The 17,319-nt window shown below is 60.9% G+C and overlaps 3 protein-coding genes across 3 annotated transcripts; all 3 read right to left on the bottom strand.

Moving 5' to 3' along the window:
- Window positions 1-803: 803 nt before the first annotated feature.
- LMJF_14_1420 (conserved hypothetical protein) lies at window positions 804-2,816 on the bottom strand (the record flags this gene model as incomplete). Its single annotated transcript, XM_001687691.1, has 1 exon — window positions 804-2,816. The coding sequence occupies one exon, from the start codon at window positions 2,814-2,816 to the stop codon at window positions 804-806; it is 2,013 nt and encodes a 670-aa protein (XP_001687743.1).
- A 1,703-nt stretch (window positions 2,817-4,519) lies between these two features.
- On the bottom strand, window positions 4,520-6,187 carry LMJF_14_1410 (putative protein kinase; the record flags this gene model as incomplete). The annotated part of the gene is made up of 1 exon (XM_001687690.1): window positions 4,520-6,187. One exon carries the CDS (start codon window positions 6,185-6,187, stop codon window positions 4,520-4,522), a length of 1,668 nt encoding a protein of 555 aa, XP_001687742.1.
- Window positions 6,188-9,335: 3,148 nt separating this feature from the next.
- On the bottom strand, window positions 9,336-12,425 carry SCGL (putative phosphoglycan beta 1,3 galactosyltransferase; the record flags this gene model as incomplete). The annotated part of the gene is made up of 1 exon (XM_001687689.1): window positions 9,336-12,425. The coding sequence occupies one exon, from the start codon at window positions 12,423-12,425 to the stop codon at window positions 9,336-9,338; it is 3,090 nt and encodes a 1,029-aa protein (XP_001687741.1).
- Between the last annotated feature and the right edge of the window lie 4,894 nt (window positions 12,426-17,319).

The raw sequence follows: 17,319 nt of genomic DNA, 5'->3' as shown, positions 1-17,319 counted from the left end.
GAGGGATAGCGCAGGTGGCGAATACAGACGGAAGGATGTGATGAGGCTGGCCTGAAAGCTGTGCGTGTCCTCCGCTAGAAAACCTGCAGCTGCACCTTCCCCATCCCCCGCCCTACAGATACCAAAATAATCCCCAAGCGAAACAACGGGGCTTGTCCCTGACGTGCGTATGCGCGCGTGGATGACGGAGCCACTGAAGGCGGTCCAGAGTTTCTGTGGAATAGAACAGGACGAGTTGTGCATCAAACAAAGGACAGCAGGGTTGGTTAAGTGGCGGTGATGGTGGAAGGTGCAGAAAAGCGAGGAAGGAGGCATGTCTCCCATCAAAGTGGCGCCGTTGCAGACAGCAGCCAAATGGACCGCCGACGGCGGCCTGCGCAGCATCGCGCACCGCAAGGGGAAGCACAAGGGCAAAGCAGCTGCGTTGCAGCGTTCGTGGTGAGCACCAACAGCACCGAAAACGTATTTCAGAAGAGCGAAAGCCGCGTGCGACGCTCCTCCGCGACAGCGGAGGAGCGGAGAAGACCGCGACGGGTTACACGTTTTGCTGAGTGCCTTCCTTGGGGACACCCCTTCTCCCCGTGTGAGTCGACGTGTGCGTGTTCGTGCCGAAAGCGGTGAGTGGAGTGGCCTCACAAGCTTTACGTGAAAGCGGGAGAGAGAACGATGGACGTTGCGCGTTTCGTGGAGAAAAGGCACACACACACACACATACACACACATACGTACACACACATACGTACACACACACACACCTGCCATCGCGCACGCTCGTCATGGTCCCTCTTATCGTCCGCGCCGCGTCACTGGCACAACAACCGCCTCACCAGCGCCTCCATCACAATCAGCGGCTCTACGTTCGTTTCCTTCGCCGCTACCGCCTCGGTCTCGCTGCCACAGATGAGAATGACCTTTTTGTGCACCTGCTGAGTAGCAGCGAAGGCGGCGCAGCACACTTCGCACGCAGTCACGCCATCGAGCTGCAGGGAAAGCCCAAGAGGTAAGACAGTCAACCAAGTGTGCTCGCGGTGCCATGTGCGCAGCATCCTGACCGCGCCATCCGGCAGCCCAAATGAGTCACAGACACACTCGAACGGGAGGAGCGCGACGGCGCCGCACTTGCGTTGATACGACTCCATCATGCGCACAAACGCCTGCTCCGCGGCCGGGCGACTCGCCAGCGTAGCCAGAGCAGCGACGCTCAGCACTGTGCAGTACACCGACTCCGAGGGCAGGAGTCGATGGAGTTCAACGGTGACGTTGGCTGGGGGCACAGACGCGGCTGGACTGGTCGGCCTCGAAGGCATCTCCAACACCGCAGCCAGGACCGCCTCGTGCTGGGCCTGGAGGGCAGCGAGGACAGCCTTGCTAGCGGGACAGCGCAGCTCACGAAACCGACGCACAGCCGCTGACACCGCACGAGCGGCCATGATAGAGCCCACTCCCTTATCGTGCGTAAGAACCTTTAGCAAAGCAGGCAGCTTTTCTGCGTTGCTTTCCTCCACGGCGAGACAGCCGAGCAGCGCACAAACCCGTCGTGTGGCTTTCTGCTGACTCTGGGACTCCACCGGTGACTGATACAGTCCAGGGTAGCGCTGCAAGCACCACAGGAAGAAGCCGGTGCAATTAAACGGCAAAAGACGCTGCAGCGGCGCGCGCAGATCGGGAATCTGCGTCACCACCTCCACCACTCGGAGCAAGGACACCAGCGACGGAGTCGACAAGACGCACATAGACACAAATAAAATGCACATGCGGTAGTACTCCTTCCGCCGCTCACACAAGGCGAGCACGTCGTCGAAGACTCTCGGCGCCAACTGCACACGCACGGCGAACGCGTATTTGATGACATCACACGCAAAGGTCAAGGTATCTGTGTCAGCGCTACAGTGCCGGGGTTTCCTACGTTGATCATCGTCGCGGCACAGTCCCACAAGGAGATCGCTCAGAAAGGCGCCCAGGTGCAGCGGCGCACCAGTAAAGCCATCGCGACTGCGGCCGCTGAGCAGCTCCTCGCGGACCAGGTGCATAGCTGCGGAGCAGGGCTTGCTACTGGCGAGCAAACACTGCCCAAATGCCACCACAAGCGATTCACTCAGCCGACCTGTCGACGCGCTAACCATCGCGAGGACGCGCTCAAATAGCTCCATGAAGTGATCCTCTAGGGGCTTTGGCATCTGCAGTGACGCCTGTGCGAGGGCGGCGCCGAGGTTACCCCATACGCTCGGGGGCACCGTCTGTGACCCGAGCGAGCCCTTGAAGGTGAGTGCGACGCGGGCTGCTCGCACCGGGTGACTCGGCAGCGCCTTGATGGCGCCGAGCAGTGTGCTGAGAGGGATGATAGCGGTATCCAACAGCACATCTTCCAGAACGTCAAGCACGGCATCTGCCCCGCCTTCACGACCGAGAACACTCAGCGACCGGTTCACGGCGGCTAGGCACGGCACCGCGTTGAGCTTCCGGTCCACGGCAAAGCGATGGAGAATTTCATCAGCAGTGTGACGCTGCGCAAGCCATTGGTACGTCGCCTGCTGCCGCTGCGCAATCGCAAAGGAGTCGGTCAGTACGCGCTGCAGCGGTTGCACCACCGAGAGGCCGCAGGCAGTCAGCTCTGCGTCGATGGTCGAGTCCAGGCGACGGCGGCGGTACAGGTAAAAGTCGCGAACAGATCGACCGGCGCGAACGCGCGTGTCCTGCGCTGGCGGCGCAAACGTCCGATAGCGGATGCTCACGGGGAGAGCCGAGACGCGCGGGGGCTCCTCGCGCAAGTAGTGCGTCAGGTCCTCCTCTGCCTCGCCCCACTCCACGCCGTCCATTACGCAGCAACGCAAAGACGGCAAATGACGTTTCGCTGTTTTTCCTTGAACGGAAGATGAGGCGGGAGAAGCAGCTGCGGCGTGCTGCCGATGTGTCAGCGTGTATGAAGCAGAGCAGCCTCCAAGGAGTGCTATGGGGAAGCGTCAACAGCAGCGAACTTCTTCTCGGAGCAACGTGTTGGTGCAAAGGCGAGCGGAGAAGGTTTTGGCCGAAGTATCGTCCTCTACTCCACACGCGTGCTGGAGCGGCTCGTCGCCGCCGACCGAACGGTAAAGAAAAAGGAGGAAGTCAAGCTGTCGGCGACGCTTTGGTGGAGAGACAAGGAAGATGACAGTGGCGACGTGAAAAAGTGTCGAGAGGACAGCATGACCGTAGCGAGGGGGAGGGAGAGGGGGAGGGGGTAGGGCTGGGCCGCGACAACGCCTTCGGTAGTGAGAAAGAGGATCGCAGGAAAGCCACCACCGAGAGCGTCTTCGGACGCTTCGCCTTCATGAAGAGCGAGGTTGGTACTCTGTTGCTCACGCGCAGGCTTAGCTGCGAGCATCCTTGCAGCAGCTGTGATGTGACGGCGGACACAAAGGCCAAATGTCGCTGGGCTGATGACGCTGGTAGGCGCCTGAGTGCTCCACGGTGCAATCGAAAGAAAGAGAGGGAAAGTGAGTAGATGCGCTGCATGATCACTTCACTTCCCATTCCCAGCTATAACAGACGCAAATCACGTTGCAACGCGTCTGCACGGGTGTAGAGACATCCTCCAACCTTCACAACCACATACGCACATATCAAGCGAGCAGCACACGATGTGTGCTGCAGAAAAGACAAGAACGGCAACCAAACAGAAAAGTAGGAGGAGTGAAAGACAGCAAGAACCCACAGCTCACCTCCTTTCACCAGCACACGCACGCACGCAACCCTAGCATCAGAGAAGAGCGAAAAGGGGGAGGTAGTCGACAAACAAAAGACAGAGGGAGGGAGGCTGTGTGTGTGTGTGTGTGTGTGTGTGTGTGGCGAGAGGAGACGAAGGCCAAAGCGCTGATAGAGAAGTCATAAACAAAGATGCCGATCGTGCCACAAGAAAGAAGAGCACGCATATGCACGCAGACGCAGACAAGCGCACACAGAGAAAAATACAGACGTGTGAGAAGAACAATGAGCAGAGGGTGAGGCGGTCGTGAATGGATAGGGTTGGAAAACAGAGAGCACGCAGCTATAACAAAAAAAAGGATGAAGAGGAGGTGGATCGAAGCGGCACGGTGCCACCTGACTTGGACCTATGTGCATCGTACAACGAAAAAAGTAGAGGAAGCAACAACAACGCCGACAATAAAGTACGGGTAACAACCACTGACACACACACACACACACATGCAGGGAGGGGGAGAGGAGGGGAAGAGGGGGGAGACAATGACAAAAAGGTGAAACGGATGAATCACATAATGAGGAAGGGGGAGCGCAAGAGAGAAGCCAGCTCAACGGGTGGTGGTCCGGAGGGGAATGGGTGATAGCCTGACGGTGACGCGCGCGAGCACACTTGCGACACCCACCCCAAAGGTGGTGCGATGAGGGAGGGAAGCAGCTTCAGCAGAGCGATTTGCAGAATATCAGAAGGACACATGACGCATCAACGGAGTTTGTTTGGGCGTGCCTTTTTTGGTTTGCTTGCCTGCGTGGGGGGCCGCCCCGACCGCTGCGCGAATTGTTGTCAGCGTCGTGCGCGCTCGGCGGCGGCGCGCTGCAGCATTGCCTTGATGTCGGGCGGCGGCGGGAGGGGAGGGACTAGTGACCTGTACGCGGGCGCCATCTGGCGAGGCGCAGCAAACAAAGGGTTTAGGTAGGGGCCTGAGGGCCTGCTGCTTTGCTGACGCCGCGCGTCGATCGGGTTCTTGCGTGGATTGGCCGCGAAAAGGTAGCCGGGCGATGGGGACAGGTGGGGCTGCGCCACGTAGGGGCGTGCATAGGGCCTAGTGGGAGCCTTGGCGCGAGCAATAGGTCGCTGCAACGGCAGGGGCGCTGGCGAGGACTGGCTCACGGGATCGCCTTGCTGCCGAGAGATCGGCAGCGCCGCAGATCGTGCAACGCTGGGAGTGCTAAAAGGTGATCTGAATAGTCGCGAGGGGCTAGAAGCCCTGTTGTTGCTCTGCACCCGTGGATGCATTTGTGGCAGCTGGGGCGTGTACAGCTGCGGTGACGCCATTCCCAGCTGCGGCAGGTTGCTATACGGCTTCAGAGGCGGTATGGATGGTCGCACCCCGTCTGAAGATTCCTCGTCTGCACTTGAGGTACACACAGCCGCCGCTGTACGCGCAGCTGTGGAGGGGATGGAGAAGGGCCCACCTAGCGTCACATGCGGACGCGTGTCAGTATCTTTTCGGGCGCAGACGTCCCCATCCGTCTGGGCCGAGGTGGCCTCAGAGGTGGTGCGCCATTCTTCGTGCGCCATGGCCGCGGCAGCCCTTGCGGCGGACCTGGTGGAGGGCATAGCAGTTGCCTCATCCTGGAAATCCGGCAGCAGGTGGTGCTTGCACAGGGAGCGTACGTAGTGCTGCGGTACTACGTCGGGCTCTTTGAGCCACTGCCGAATGCGCTCACGAACTATCGGTATCTGCAAGATTTCGTCCAGCTTGATCCGTCCAGCTGGGTCGCGCACCAGCATCCGCGCCACTATGTCCCGCAACTCGGCGCTGTACATGGTTGGTAGAGGGTCATAATGCACAGCGAGGATGCGCTGCAGCAGTCCTTTCATGTCTTTTGCATTGAAAGGGTGCTTGAGCGTGAGCATCTCGTACAGGACTACGCCGAGTGCCCACACATCGCTACGGTGGTCGTAGGGCTGCTCCAAAATCAGCTCAGGGGATAGGTAGTAAGGTGTGCCGACAAACGTCTGGGCCTGGTCGTACGTGTTCGCCAGCGTGCGAGCAATGCCAAAGTCGCCTAGTTTGATGAGGTTTTCGTGGGTGAGGAATATGTTCTGCGTCTTGACATCGCGGTGAAGGATCTTGCGCTGATGCACGTAGTCGAGACTCAGCACCAGCTGTATGAGCCAGTCCACCACTTGCCGCTCCGGCACGTTTACACCGTAATGCTTCTTTAGGCGCGTACAGACGTCCCCGCTTTCGGCGTACTCCATCACAATGCAAAGGTTGTCCGACTTGCGGGCTAGAAAGCTGTCAACATAATTGATGATGTTCGGGTGTCGCAGTGAACTCAGCACTCGCGCCTCATTCAGGCTCTGCTGCCGGTCCTTCTTGCTCATCCGCGTGAGATCCACCTGCTTGATGACGTAGTACTTGCCATCCTCGTTGTTGCGAGCAAGGGTGCAGGTACCCATGTTGCCCTTGCCAATATTCTTCACTTTCGTGTACTTGTCCATGATGACGGCGTAAGCAAATGATATGTGTTTGTGCAGATCCGTGTGTAACCCCAATAGAGGGGGGGGGGGCTGCTGTGCGCACCCAGTCGTTAAGCGCTGGAACACAAAAGCGATGGAGCTCAAACGATAGGGTGGCAACGGCCAGCGCCACGAGTATTCGAGGTTCTCTCTGCACCTACACGCATTCAAGGAGAAATGCACCCGCACACGCGGGCGGCGCTCCTGGCACCGGGAGAAGGTGTGCACGCCGTCAGTAACGCGATCGCCACAAAAATCGATCGGCGCGTACGTTGCACGGAAAAGATCTGAGGGATGCACAGGCTCGAGCGGATATGCAAAAGGACGGCCGTGGTCGTTCAGCAATGTATGAAGGCGAGTGGAGAGAAGTCGGACGCATCGAGATACATGCAAGCTTTCGCCTCGTCCCTCCATCGCGCCACGCTGCTCTGTTGACGTTGGGATCAGCAGCGCCTCGAGCACACCGGTGCATGGTAGTGGGTAGGAGCCTGGGGAGGAGAGTGGATAAAAAGAGCCGCTTCCCGCGGTGCAGTACCTTTTCGTTCAGCGTGCCATTCTACTACAAGTCCGCACCCATGTGCATACACAGTCGCAGTTCTCTCACCTCCGCCGCAGTACACCTACATGCTGGACGCCTACGACGAACTGCCCTGCTGTCAAATCAGGGCCATGCGTCTGATGGGTTCATCCTGTTCTCCCTCATTCTTTCTTTGCATACGTGCTGCGCAATCGGCGCCAGACGAACCACTCGTGTGGACTGCATGCCGTAATCCGAAGGAGCCACCTTCGCGGTCCTACTCGAGGGCAGGAGGCGCTGACGTCTCTGTGGTGCCGATAACAGGGTCTGGTCCGGCTGAATGCCAGATGAACTCATGGGGGAGGTTGGCCGGCTTGGGGCCAGGACCCTCTGAGGCCCCCGGACACCCTGCCAGTGTGTCGTGATGTTTTTTTTTCGGTCGCTTTACACCGCGGCATTTCACAATGCTATGTGGTGACTCTCCACATGGAAGCCTGGAGGACTCGATGGCGCGAATTCGGAGTGCTCTCTCCGTGCTTCCGCTATCGGTGCCTCACGTTGACGCCTCGTCCATGATATGCATAGTGTAGACGTGCTCACTGTCGCAGGTCGCCGCGACGCGGCGCCAGCCAGGACCTCACCGCCGACATCGGCAGCGATAAACCGCTCTAGCCTCGCCACGGCGTAGGCGCCTGGCCCTGTCACCACCAGAAGTGCCTCGGCATTGGTAGGAAAAGTGGGAGGGTGCTGCTTGGCCTCCCGTCACAGAGTGGTGGCACTGGTGTGTCCCTGTGATACCACGCGCAGGCATCCCTTGCCCTGAGGGGTGGCAATACGTGAAGAGCAGACGAACAAGAAATGCAGCGAGGACAACGTCTCTGTTCACCGCTACCTCGCCGCGGCCTGCAGCTCGGTGACCGCCGACACTAGCGCCGCCATCTTTACTCCCTTTCCGCCTGCTCAGCAGTCGTTGTGCGCTGCAGCCGCAACAGCGTGAAGATGAAGTAGAGGGTCGTTGAAGTTTCTCTCGCTGCGCAACACTTCCAGGTCGCTCAGCCACATCAAACGCGGTACCTCACACATCACTGCCCACACTGGTCGATCCGCTGACGGAATGCCCCGTCGCTACGGGGTGCGAAAGGGGTGCAGCTGATGAAAAGCTGCACAAGCGGCGACGCGATGCGAATGAGTGACTCACCCACGGACACAGCCACAGCTCGGTGGTAGCATACACGCTGTACGTCACACTCGTCATTGCAAGCAGCATCGGATCAGTCAGTGCAAGCGTCACAGACGTCGTAGCAAGCGCACCCACGAGTTCTTCGGCACCAACCCCCCCCCGTGGTGCACCAGTGCGTCCTTGTAGGTAGCACTGTCAAGGCACTCCTCGCACTAGTCCTCCATCGCGCGCAATGTCTAGGATAGCAGATGTTGCGCGGTCAACCGCTTGCATTGCCACCTTCGATGGAAAGAAAAAGACCGTCGCGAGGCGGCTGTCCATGAAACTGCTACCAAACGCACGGCATTTTAGCGTGGTAGCGTGGCCATGCACTCCGCATCTGCCCGCACCCCCGTGATGGCGCTGAGCACAACCGCATCAGAGGTAAGGTAACGGTGGCCATCAGCCGCAGCAGCAGCGCTCACCTCATTCCAGCTCCCTTTCACTGTACCTTTCGCTCGCTCCGCCTTTACACTAAAATGCACGCACGCGCACAGCGACACACTCCCACCAACGCACGCAAACGCCGCCGCCCTAGCGAGACGGCGAAGCGGGAACGGAACAAAGAGCGATGCGTGGCCGCACATCATGCTCCGTCGCGGCATCTACGGCGGTGCATACGCCTCTTCGTCTTTGGTGCGAAGGACACGAGGGGAGGGGGGGGGGGGAAACGGCAGCGGATGCGTATGCGTGCGCTCAGTGGAGGGCGAGAGGGATGACGGGATTGTGGGAAGGGCGAAGGGGCGCAGCATGCAAGAACAACCAAAAGCAAACGGCATAGAGGAAGACGAAACGGATCAGGTGACGCGGGCAACAAGATATGGGACTAACCTATGCGCGTGAGGGAGACAGAAAGGTGAGGGTGGGAGGGGCGAGAGCGATGGTGTCGCGGTCGCGCCCCGTCACCATTCGCACTTCTACACTCTCTTTTGCCCCTCCGCGAGTGGCTCCGCCGGTGACCGATGCGCGCGTGGCCGTACGCGAGCGTCTGTGTCTTTGCATGGTCGCTGGCGGAGCGATGGACAGAGGAATCAAGGGCAGACTGCGGATGAGAGAAGGGGAGGGGTGGCTATCTACACCGATCGCTGCAGGCCGAAGAGAACGCTGGAGAAAGGGGGAGGGGAAGACGAACGTGATGGCATTCGCATGTGTCCTCTTCTTATTTGTCTAGACCTCAACCTGGAAAACGATTCTGACACAAAATCGCGTGTCTGCACGCACACGCACGGGCACACAAGCCCACGCGAAGACAAACTCATCTGTCATCATGGCAGCCGGCGATACGTGATGGCGAGAGCAGCGCATACGAATCGGCGCAGTGCACCTGAGGAGGGGTGTGTTCGCCGGGCATCCTCGGGCGGTCGCGGCACACTCTCTTTCTTCTGGCTGGGTCGTCATAAAAGAATGCGTGCCTTCCACCCATTCAGCACGAGAACGCCGTCGCTGAACGGCACGTACTCGACATCGTCGATGGCCACCCCGTCACGGGTGGAGAGGTAAGGCGGCGTGTGCACACTGCAATCCCTCTGCAACGCCCAGAGAACGTCGGGAAGACTGGACCATCCCGCCCCCTCCTCAGCTGTCGTAAGAGCCGCAGCATCAAACTTGCGTGCGGCACGCTCCGCAACGTTGCCGCTTGCCTGCAGTACCGGTCGCAAGCGGTCGGCCACCCAACTCTGCGCAGCCTGACGTGCCGCGCGCTCCGCACGCTCGTTGCGTGGTATTGCATCGCCTTCCTGGCCTCCCTCAGCAGATCTTTCAGCTGCTACCCCGCTGCCACTGTAGCGGTGCTCCTGGGCAAAGAAGTAGTGCAGGTAATGCGCATCCGCAGGGCGGCACCGGTGCAGAGCGACAGACGCCCACGTCACGTTGCGCACGCGGCCGCGGTGCAGATCGTGAAAACGCTGCAGATCTTCCCAAACGTACCAGTGGCGCCGAAACGGACACAGCCGATCTGCCCGGAAGCGTCGCTCCATCAGTAACTTGCCCAGCATCACGTCCTCGTGGTCCATCATGCTCGCGTAGTAGGAATGGGCGTAGGCGGCGCTGTAGTCAGCCGCGGCGAGGTACAGCACATCGTTGTTGAACTCCGTGCGTACCTCCACGACGGTCTGGACAAGCCGACGGTGAAGCAGCAAGAGCATGCCGGCACTGAAGTACACCTCGCCGTTCCAGCGCCGCATGCTGCCCCAGTACACACACTCCTCTGTAGACTTGACGAGCTGTGCGTTCTCGACGGTGGCGTGTTCCGTATCAACGTCGTGCGGCGGTGGCACGCGTGTCTTGCGGCCACGTTGCAGGTAGCGGATGTCGCTCAGGTACTGCGGCACCTTAATGTACGTATCATCGTCGCCCTTCATAATGAACGGCACTTCCGGAAAGGTACAGTAGGCGTACATTAGCCACAGGATCAGCTTTTGGCTCATACCCACCTCCACCCTCAACCCCCACTTGCCCTCCCCGCCGACGGTCTTGCCGGTGGCAGGACGCCGGTCCGTCAGCATGTCGATCCAGAGGCTATCCCGACGCTCCAGCGCCTCCTGCCAGAGGGCCGACGATGCGTAGCAGACAAAGCGCGCGGGGGCTGCGACAAGGGGCGCAACAGGCAAGGAAAGGTGCTGCGCCACCTGCAGAAGCGGCACCGATGGCGGAGTCGCCGACGCTGCCGTCATCCTCACGGTTTGGTCCACGATGGCGTCGCAGGGCGAGTCAGTCGAGCGCTCATTCCGCCACGAAGGCCGCAGTGTCATTCGACGCCTTCGCTGCGTGACGGTAGGCATCTCCAGCAGCGGAGCGTCTTGGTCGGCGGCGATGGTAGCCCCGGCAGCTGCAGCGAGTGTTGCCGTCCGAAGCTCCACCGCGGCGGTGAGTTCGTCGATGCGCGGCAGGAGTAGTGAGGGGTCGGTACTGAGGCGCTGGGTGTCGATACTCACATAAGCGGCATCAAGGCGCGCAGGCTTTCCAGCGGCCTTGCCTCCTCCACGGACGGTCCCTTCGCCGTCGTCGCGGGCGCTCGGCGTCACCGGCGCACCCGTAGGCTGCCGAGTCGGAGCAGGCCACTCTACAGCCCCGAAGATGTACAACGGCAGTAGCGCCCCCTCAAAACCAGTCTCGGTGCGTGCCACCTCATGGTACGTGAACCAAGTCTGCCGCTGCGCCTCACGTAACGCAACGCGCGCTGGTTGATCGGTGGAGGGGATGCCGAGCACCGCCAGATACGGTTTAGAGGACGCGCACTTGAATGAGCCACGTGGCGCACGAGGCGAGTCCTTGCGAACCTCGCTAGCCCTCACCGGCGCGAGCCAGCGCCACTTGCGCAGTTCCGCAGCCACCTCCACGTCGTCCGTCACGCTCGCCATCGCCAGCAGCATCGGCCCGATGCGGCCCAGTGGCGCGTTCGACGTGGCAAACACCGCTCCCTGGACCTGCGACGGCGCCGCGCGCGAGACACTATCGTCTTCTGCGGTGCGTGGTGAGGTTTGGTCGAGTTCAACGGCCATCCCTTTCACCGCCTCCGCATACCCTTGACCCTGCAGGCACTCGGCGCAGCCATCCTCCACCACATGCAATGTCCACGACGGCACCTGCGACGCCGTCAGAGTGCGAGAGGAACGGATAAAGAAGAGGCGCGGATGTCGTTGCGTGTATGACAAGCGCAGCCCCTCCATGGCTAACGCGGCGCTGCGCGTGCGGTAGCGGTCAAAGAGCTGCTGCCGCACGGACTTAGACATGCCCTCGCTCGCATCAGGGTTCGCTTCAGCAGCCCCGCCCCTGCCACCGTTGCGAGGCAGCACTGAGACCCGGCGCAGCGACATCAATGCTGGTGGCACAGCTAGTTGCTGTAGCAGCACCGCCATTGGGTGCGTCGGTGGATGGAGCGCGTCTGGCAGCCCGACATACTGCAGCCGCGCGATGAACAACTCTTCGCTCTCCAACAGAGACACAACGGCGGTCTGGGCAAGCGGTAAACCAACCCACCACAGGAGAAAAACATATGCGCTAGCGAAGGTAACGAGAAGGCCGCGATGTCGTTCCCACGTGCGGCGGATGACGAGCATCGCATTTTCAGCGGTGTTCTCGGTGGCCACAATAACGCTGTTGCGGCGCCGCGTAGTCTCGCCGAGCAGCTTCTTCGTAAACGGGCAGCAGCAACAGCAAAAGAGAAAAGTAAAGCAAATGCGAGCGCCGTCACTGAGAAGCGTTCTCGCCGTCACCATACCGCGACGTCGGCGGTGAGTAGTAGCAGCAGCAGTGGTGGTGGGGGCACGACCGCCGCCTCCCTCCTGCGTTGGTGCGCTCCATGAGAAACCCCCGAGAGTCATCAACAGTCGTGAAAGCACACTGACTGATCTGCCCTTGTCGTAGTCGTCATCGTCCCCGTCACCACGACGGCAAACACCGTAGCGGGGCTCTGCCGTAGTAGAGCGCCGCAGATGTGAGCTGCCGTCGCCGCCAGTGCCACCGTCAACGCAATTGTCCATCATGCCACCGCCGCGACCGTCGCTGCTGCTGCTGTCACGTCGCGAATGCCTGTCGCCCTCGCGCCACGCCCGCCAGGACCATCGTCGCAGGAAGCACAGGCGAAGAAGGCGATAGAGATGATACGACAGGGACGCCGAGGAGCGAGCGGCATAGGAGAACTTGGCTGTGGTGGCAGTCACTGCCTTGCGCGCCACCGGCGACGGAGTTGGAAACCCCGCCGTGTTCATGTGCTCTCCGTTCGCGCGGGACGTCAGTACAGGCATTGACGGTGTCAGCGGCGGCTGCACAGCGGCACGGCCCTGTCCGTGGGGCGTGACAAGCACGGCTGCATCACCACCGGCAGATGGGCTGTGGCAGCCTTGGGGACCTCCGACTGCTTCACATTGATAACGCTGCGTGGCGCTGCCCCTGCCTCTGCTGTAAGGGCGACTTGGCTTTAGCGATCCGCTCGCACTGAGCGTTGGCTCGTCCTCGGAAACTGCGGCGACCTCTTGTGGTTGCCTCGGGACTCGGCTCACTGTCGTCACCGCCAGTGAAGTTGCTGTCACAGCTGTCGGTCTACCGACCGTGAGAGAGAACGGAGAAGGCCCTTGGGCGGACGGCCCTGCTGACGTTGTTGTAGACTGCCCTCTGGCAGCACCAGCAACGGACGCGGCGCGCTCCAGCACGGGCAAAGATGCACGTAGAGCATCTGCCTTCTGCCAGCGGCCTTCATACGCGCTAGAGTTCCCATTCTCCGAGGTGCCGAAGACCGGAGCGGCGGCGTGATTGAGCGGATCTGGGTCACCACAGCGCCATGTCACCACCGTCGGCGGCTCGTGCGCGAGCACCCCGTCTCTCCGAGTGCCCCATGCCGACTCCGGCGAAGACGTGCCAGCGCCGCTGCGAACGTCGTGGCGACTCTCCACTGAGGAAGTGGAAACAGCACTGCTGCTTGCGGTCCGTCGCTTCGCAGTGGATGGGCACGCAGGGGGCAGGCTGTCTGCCATCGACGCGTCGATCGCCCCTACACACCGCCACCTCAGCCTGGATCACAACCTCCGTGGCAGCCGTCGTCGGAGGGCCGACCCCCACCCACCTCTGCAGCTCTTCCAGAGACTGTTACAAGCAGGAGGCCGAAAGGGGGGGGGGGCAGCACGCTCTGCGGAAGATGCTGGCTGGTGAACGGCAGCGCAAGTGAAGCCCAACTCCAATGGAGCAACAAAAAAAAACAAGGAAACGGAGCAACGCTGTCAACAACACGGAAGAAAAGAGTGAAGAAGCCGTGGCAGACGCGCTGCGGTGTGAGTGCATCAGTGAGACCAGCCAACAGGGAGAGGAAGCGGCGCCGGCGGCGACGTGCCTGTGTGCGGGTACTTCCGTTCCTTCGCCAGCGTCAGCGAGAGGGAGGGAGGCGATAGTGGGAAGGGAGAGAAGGCATTGCAGAGAAGTTGCACCAAGGACCTTGAGGGAGTCGCCGCACTCGACTCAATCGATCCATCTTCTGGGGTGGTGTGTGGTGCAATCGGACCGCTTACACGCCGACAGCCATACCGGCGGGAGCAGAGCGCGTCCCTTCATACAAGGGCATCGGTACGCGTATATATCGGTGCCCCTGTCTACGGACGAGAGCGCAGAGCCACCTGTCCTTCGAGCTTCCTGTTTCACGGCCACCGCCACCGTGCCGCCAGTTGTGCTCCTGTGGGTTTAGTATACAGAGCCACCGCTCGGCACGTCGGCCGAGTTTTCGACGCATTGTGTGTAACGGGTCGTGAATCACGCATGGCAGCTGAGTCGATGGAGTTTTGGAGTGATGCGGTGGTGGCATGACAGTGTGAGCAGCCCTTGCGGAGAGCAGCGATGGCAGAGGCGCCACACAAACGAAGGGGAGCCGTAGCTCCGGCAGACAAGAAAGAAAAGGCGCCTCCCATGTGCGGCGCACCTACACGGTCGGCGGGGCTGTGCCTCCATCGCGGCACCCTGTCTTCCTGCTGCTCTGCGGGCGCGCGCTCTCTTCTTACCGTGCCCCCCCCCCGCCTCATGCTCCTGCTCGCGGTTAAACACATCAGGGCTACGGGGCCCATTGCCCGCTCGGCCGGAAACATGCGCTGCAGAGAGTGAGCACGCGCGAGAGCCGCGCCGGAGTTGAGGAGGCAGTCGAAGACCCTCTTCATGGCCAGAGCAGTGTCGCGGCTCTCTGGTGACTTCATGTCGCGCCCGTTGAATGCGACGCCGTAGATCGGCGAAAAGACGGCAACAACGGTTTGCATCGTGTAGATATCTGCGGTGCACGCGCTGCTTCTGACGATTTAGACAAGATGAGCCGTCAGCAGAGGCCCAGGCCGCGTCGCCCTGCAACAAATGGCGCCTGGGGGCGGTGGCCCCTCTCTGCCCGGCCCGAAGTGGGCTCTCCGGGCCAGAGATCGCTGGGCGGCGCTGGCGTGCCCGTGCCACCGGGGAGCACGGCGTCGACGGACCGGGGCTGGGGGCCGTTCGCAGCCGAAGGCGCCGTGGTTGCTTGCGCCGCGACCTCCGGTGCATCCGTCCGCTCAGCCGTCGATGCCGCTCCCAGAACGAGCCGGCACACGCTGTGTCTGCCCTGCAGCGACGCCTTACGCGCATGCCACGGGTCGAACACGGAGGAGGGGGATGCGGAAGAGCGCCCGCGAATCCTCCTCCGTGGGTGTGTCGGTCCGCGATGGGGCTCCTTAGAGATGACAGCATCCATGTCTTCCCAGACCCGCCGCCACTCACCCTGTGTTCGCATCCGCTGCGTCTCCCGGCAGCGGGCGCAGGCGGCTGCCCATGAATCGACTGACAGTTGCTTCGAGGCAGGTGCTCTGAGCGGGGCTCTCGAGGCGACGGACTTACGCCTTCGACACCTACACACCCTCTCCCTCAGCAGCATGAATGATTGAGCCATCCGCAATCGGAATCCCCACGTGCATAAGGCGTCTGCCTTTTCCCGAATCGTCGACGCCGAGGAAGCACAACTCATAGTTGGTGTACTCCTTTGTGACTTCCGCGGCCTCACGCGCGCGCGCGAGGCTTGGCATCATACGAGGAGCCTATGCACAGCTGGTTTTCGGGGACCAGCCCATCGCAACGCAGCGGAGGCGGGGTCTCCTCTGGACCCTCAACACCACGACAGCATACCGAATGTATCTGTTGGGCACAGCTCCTCTAGCGTGAGGAAAACGATCGTTATGGGATGTGATCAGTGCTATGTGAAAAAGATAGGCTCACGTGAATCCGAATTCTTGTACAGAGACTTGTGCACACGCACTTGCTGGCTTTATGGAGAAAGAGCAGGGCGTGGGCAGGATAAAGGACGGGGTACAGTTCGCTTTCAGGGTTCACTGTCTGAGACACACATTCATCGTATTATGATCCTTGAAGCAAAGCCAGACCATCGCCGCCTCAACCTCGCCCCTGAAAAATGAGGGGAGGGCCTACACCTCTGCGTGTGCTCTCTTGCATGCGCACTGAGTCGCCGTCGCCGGACTTCAAATTCCTTCGCCACACCGAAGTCCTGAAGTCCGGTGCGACAGCAAGTGCCGTGCTGGTGTGCAGGGTGAGGCGCCTCTCTTGCAGAATGCAGACTTCTGTTAAGCATTCAAGGAGCCGGGCCAACGAGCACCGCTTGGCGCCGTTCAGCCCGTCGCCACACTGCCGCGTAGAGCGAAGTTCCGACACAGGATTACGCTCGAAGAGGATAGACGCGCTGTTCCGTCTCGGCATGTGTCCGCTCTCGGCCATGCCGCATCACCCTAACTCTACCCCCCCCCCGCATCGTCACAGGCCCCCATCGCGTGGTGCGAAGAAGCCGTGGACAAGCATTACAGCAATGCGCCGACTCGGTCACCTCAGCACGGTCCCTGCCTACAACTCCGCCCATCCCCGCTCTGCCGGTCGCCACGTGGTGCATCCTCCTCGGGGTGGCCCAGGCGCCCCCCCCTCCACCAGTGGGCCGTGTGGGGGCCCGGTGAGATGCGTTCCCGTCACGCCGGCACTCTGCCCACCACATGGATGGCACAAACATGCCCACCGTGACAGGCCGCTCCGACGCGGCGCCATCCGGGACCTCACCGCCGACATCGGCAGCGCTGAGTCACGCTCACCGCACCCTACGCTGTAGGCGCCTCGCCCTGCTCCCACACAGCGTGGGTAGTGGGCCCTGGATGCCACACACTCACGTGCGCCCCTTCGCCTTCACACTGCGTCACCATCAGGGCGGTGCCCCCCTCCTCGAAAAGAAAGATGAGTCCGCGCCAGGTGCACTGACATGGGCCCGTGTCAATGCGTCTTCGATTGCCTAGCCCTCGACGCGCCGAAAGGGAAGAGGGGAGAGAGATGCGGAGAAGAACCACGAGAAAAGGTGACGGGGGTGCGAGAGGGTGGCCAGCGAACCCCCGAAACAAACAAAACAGAAAGCAAGCGGCGCGCGTGCAAAGATCAACCGCAGCGGCGGCCGAAGTCGCCAAGGGGGAGGGGGGCACGCGGGTACGCGTCACGGGCGAAGAGCCCACCGCATAGAAACCGAAAAAGAAGAAACACAGACACACACAGACACATACGCTTCTCTACAACGCAAGATGAGCGCACGCGCAAGTTTTGTGGTTAGGTGTGCAGAGAGCACACGAGAGAAAGAGAGAGACGAGGAGCGAGGAAGAATGAGGGAGCTGAGTTAGTCAAGGTGAGCACTTCTCCGGCTACTTCAACCTATCCCCCATCCTCGCCTTCTCTTCCATCTGTTAGCGCGCCGCTGCCACCATCTCCATACACTATCACTACAGCAATGCCTTGCAACGCCGCTTCAACATCTGCTTTGCCAGCCTACACACAGCATTGCACAACAGAGGTGGAGGGATGGGCTCACCAAACCAACTCAGCGTGCCCCATATCCCGCCTCCAATG

The sequence above is a fragment of the Leishmania major genome, chromosome 14, assembly GCF_000002725.2.
Source record: "Leishmania major strain Friedlin complete genome, chromosome 14".
NCBI lineage: Eukaryota > Euglenozoa > Kinetoplastea > Trypanosomatida > Trypanosomatidae > Leishmania > Leishmania major.
The sequence above is the reverse complement of the archived record's forward strand: the minus strand, read 5'-3'. Positions and strand labels throughout refer to the sequence as shown.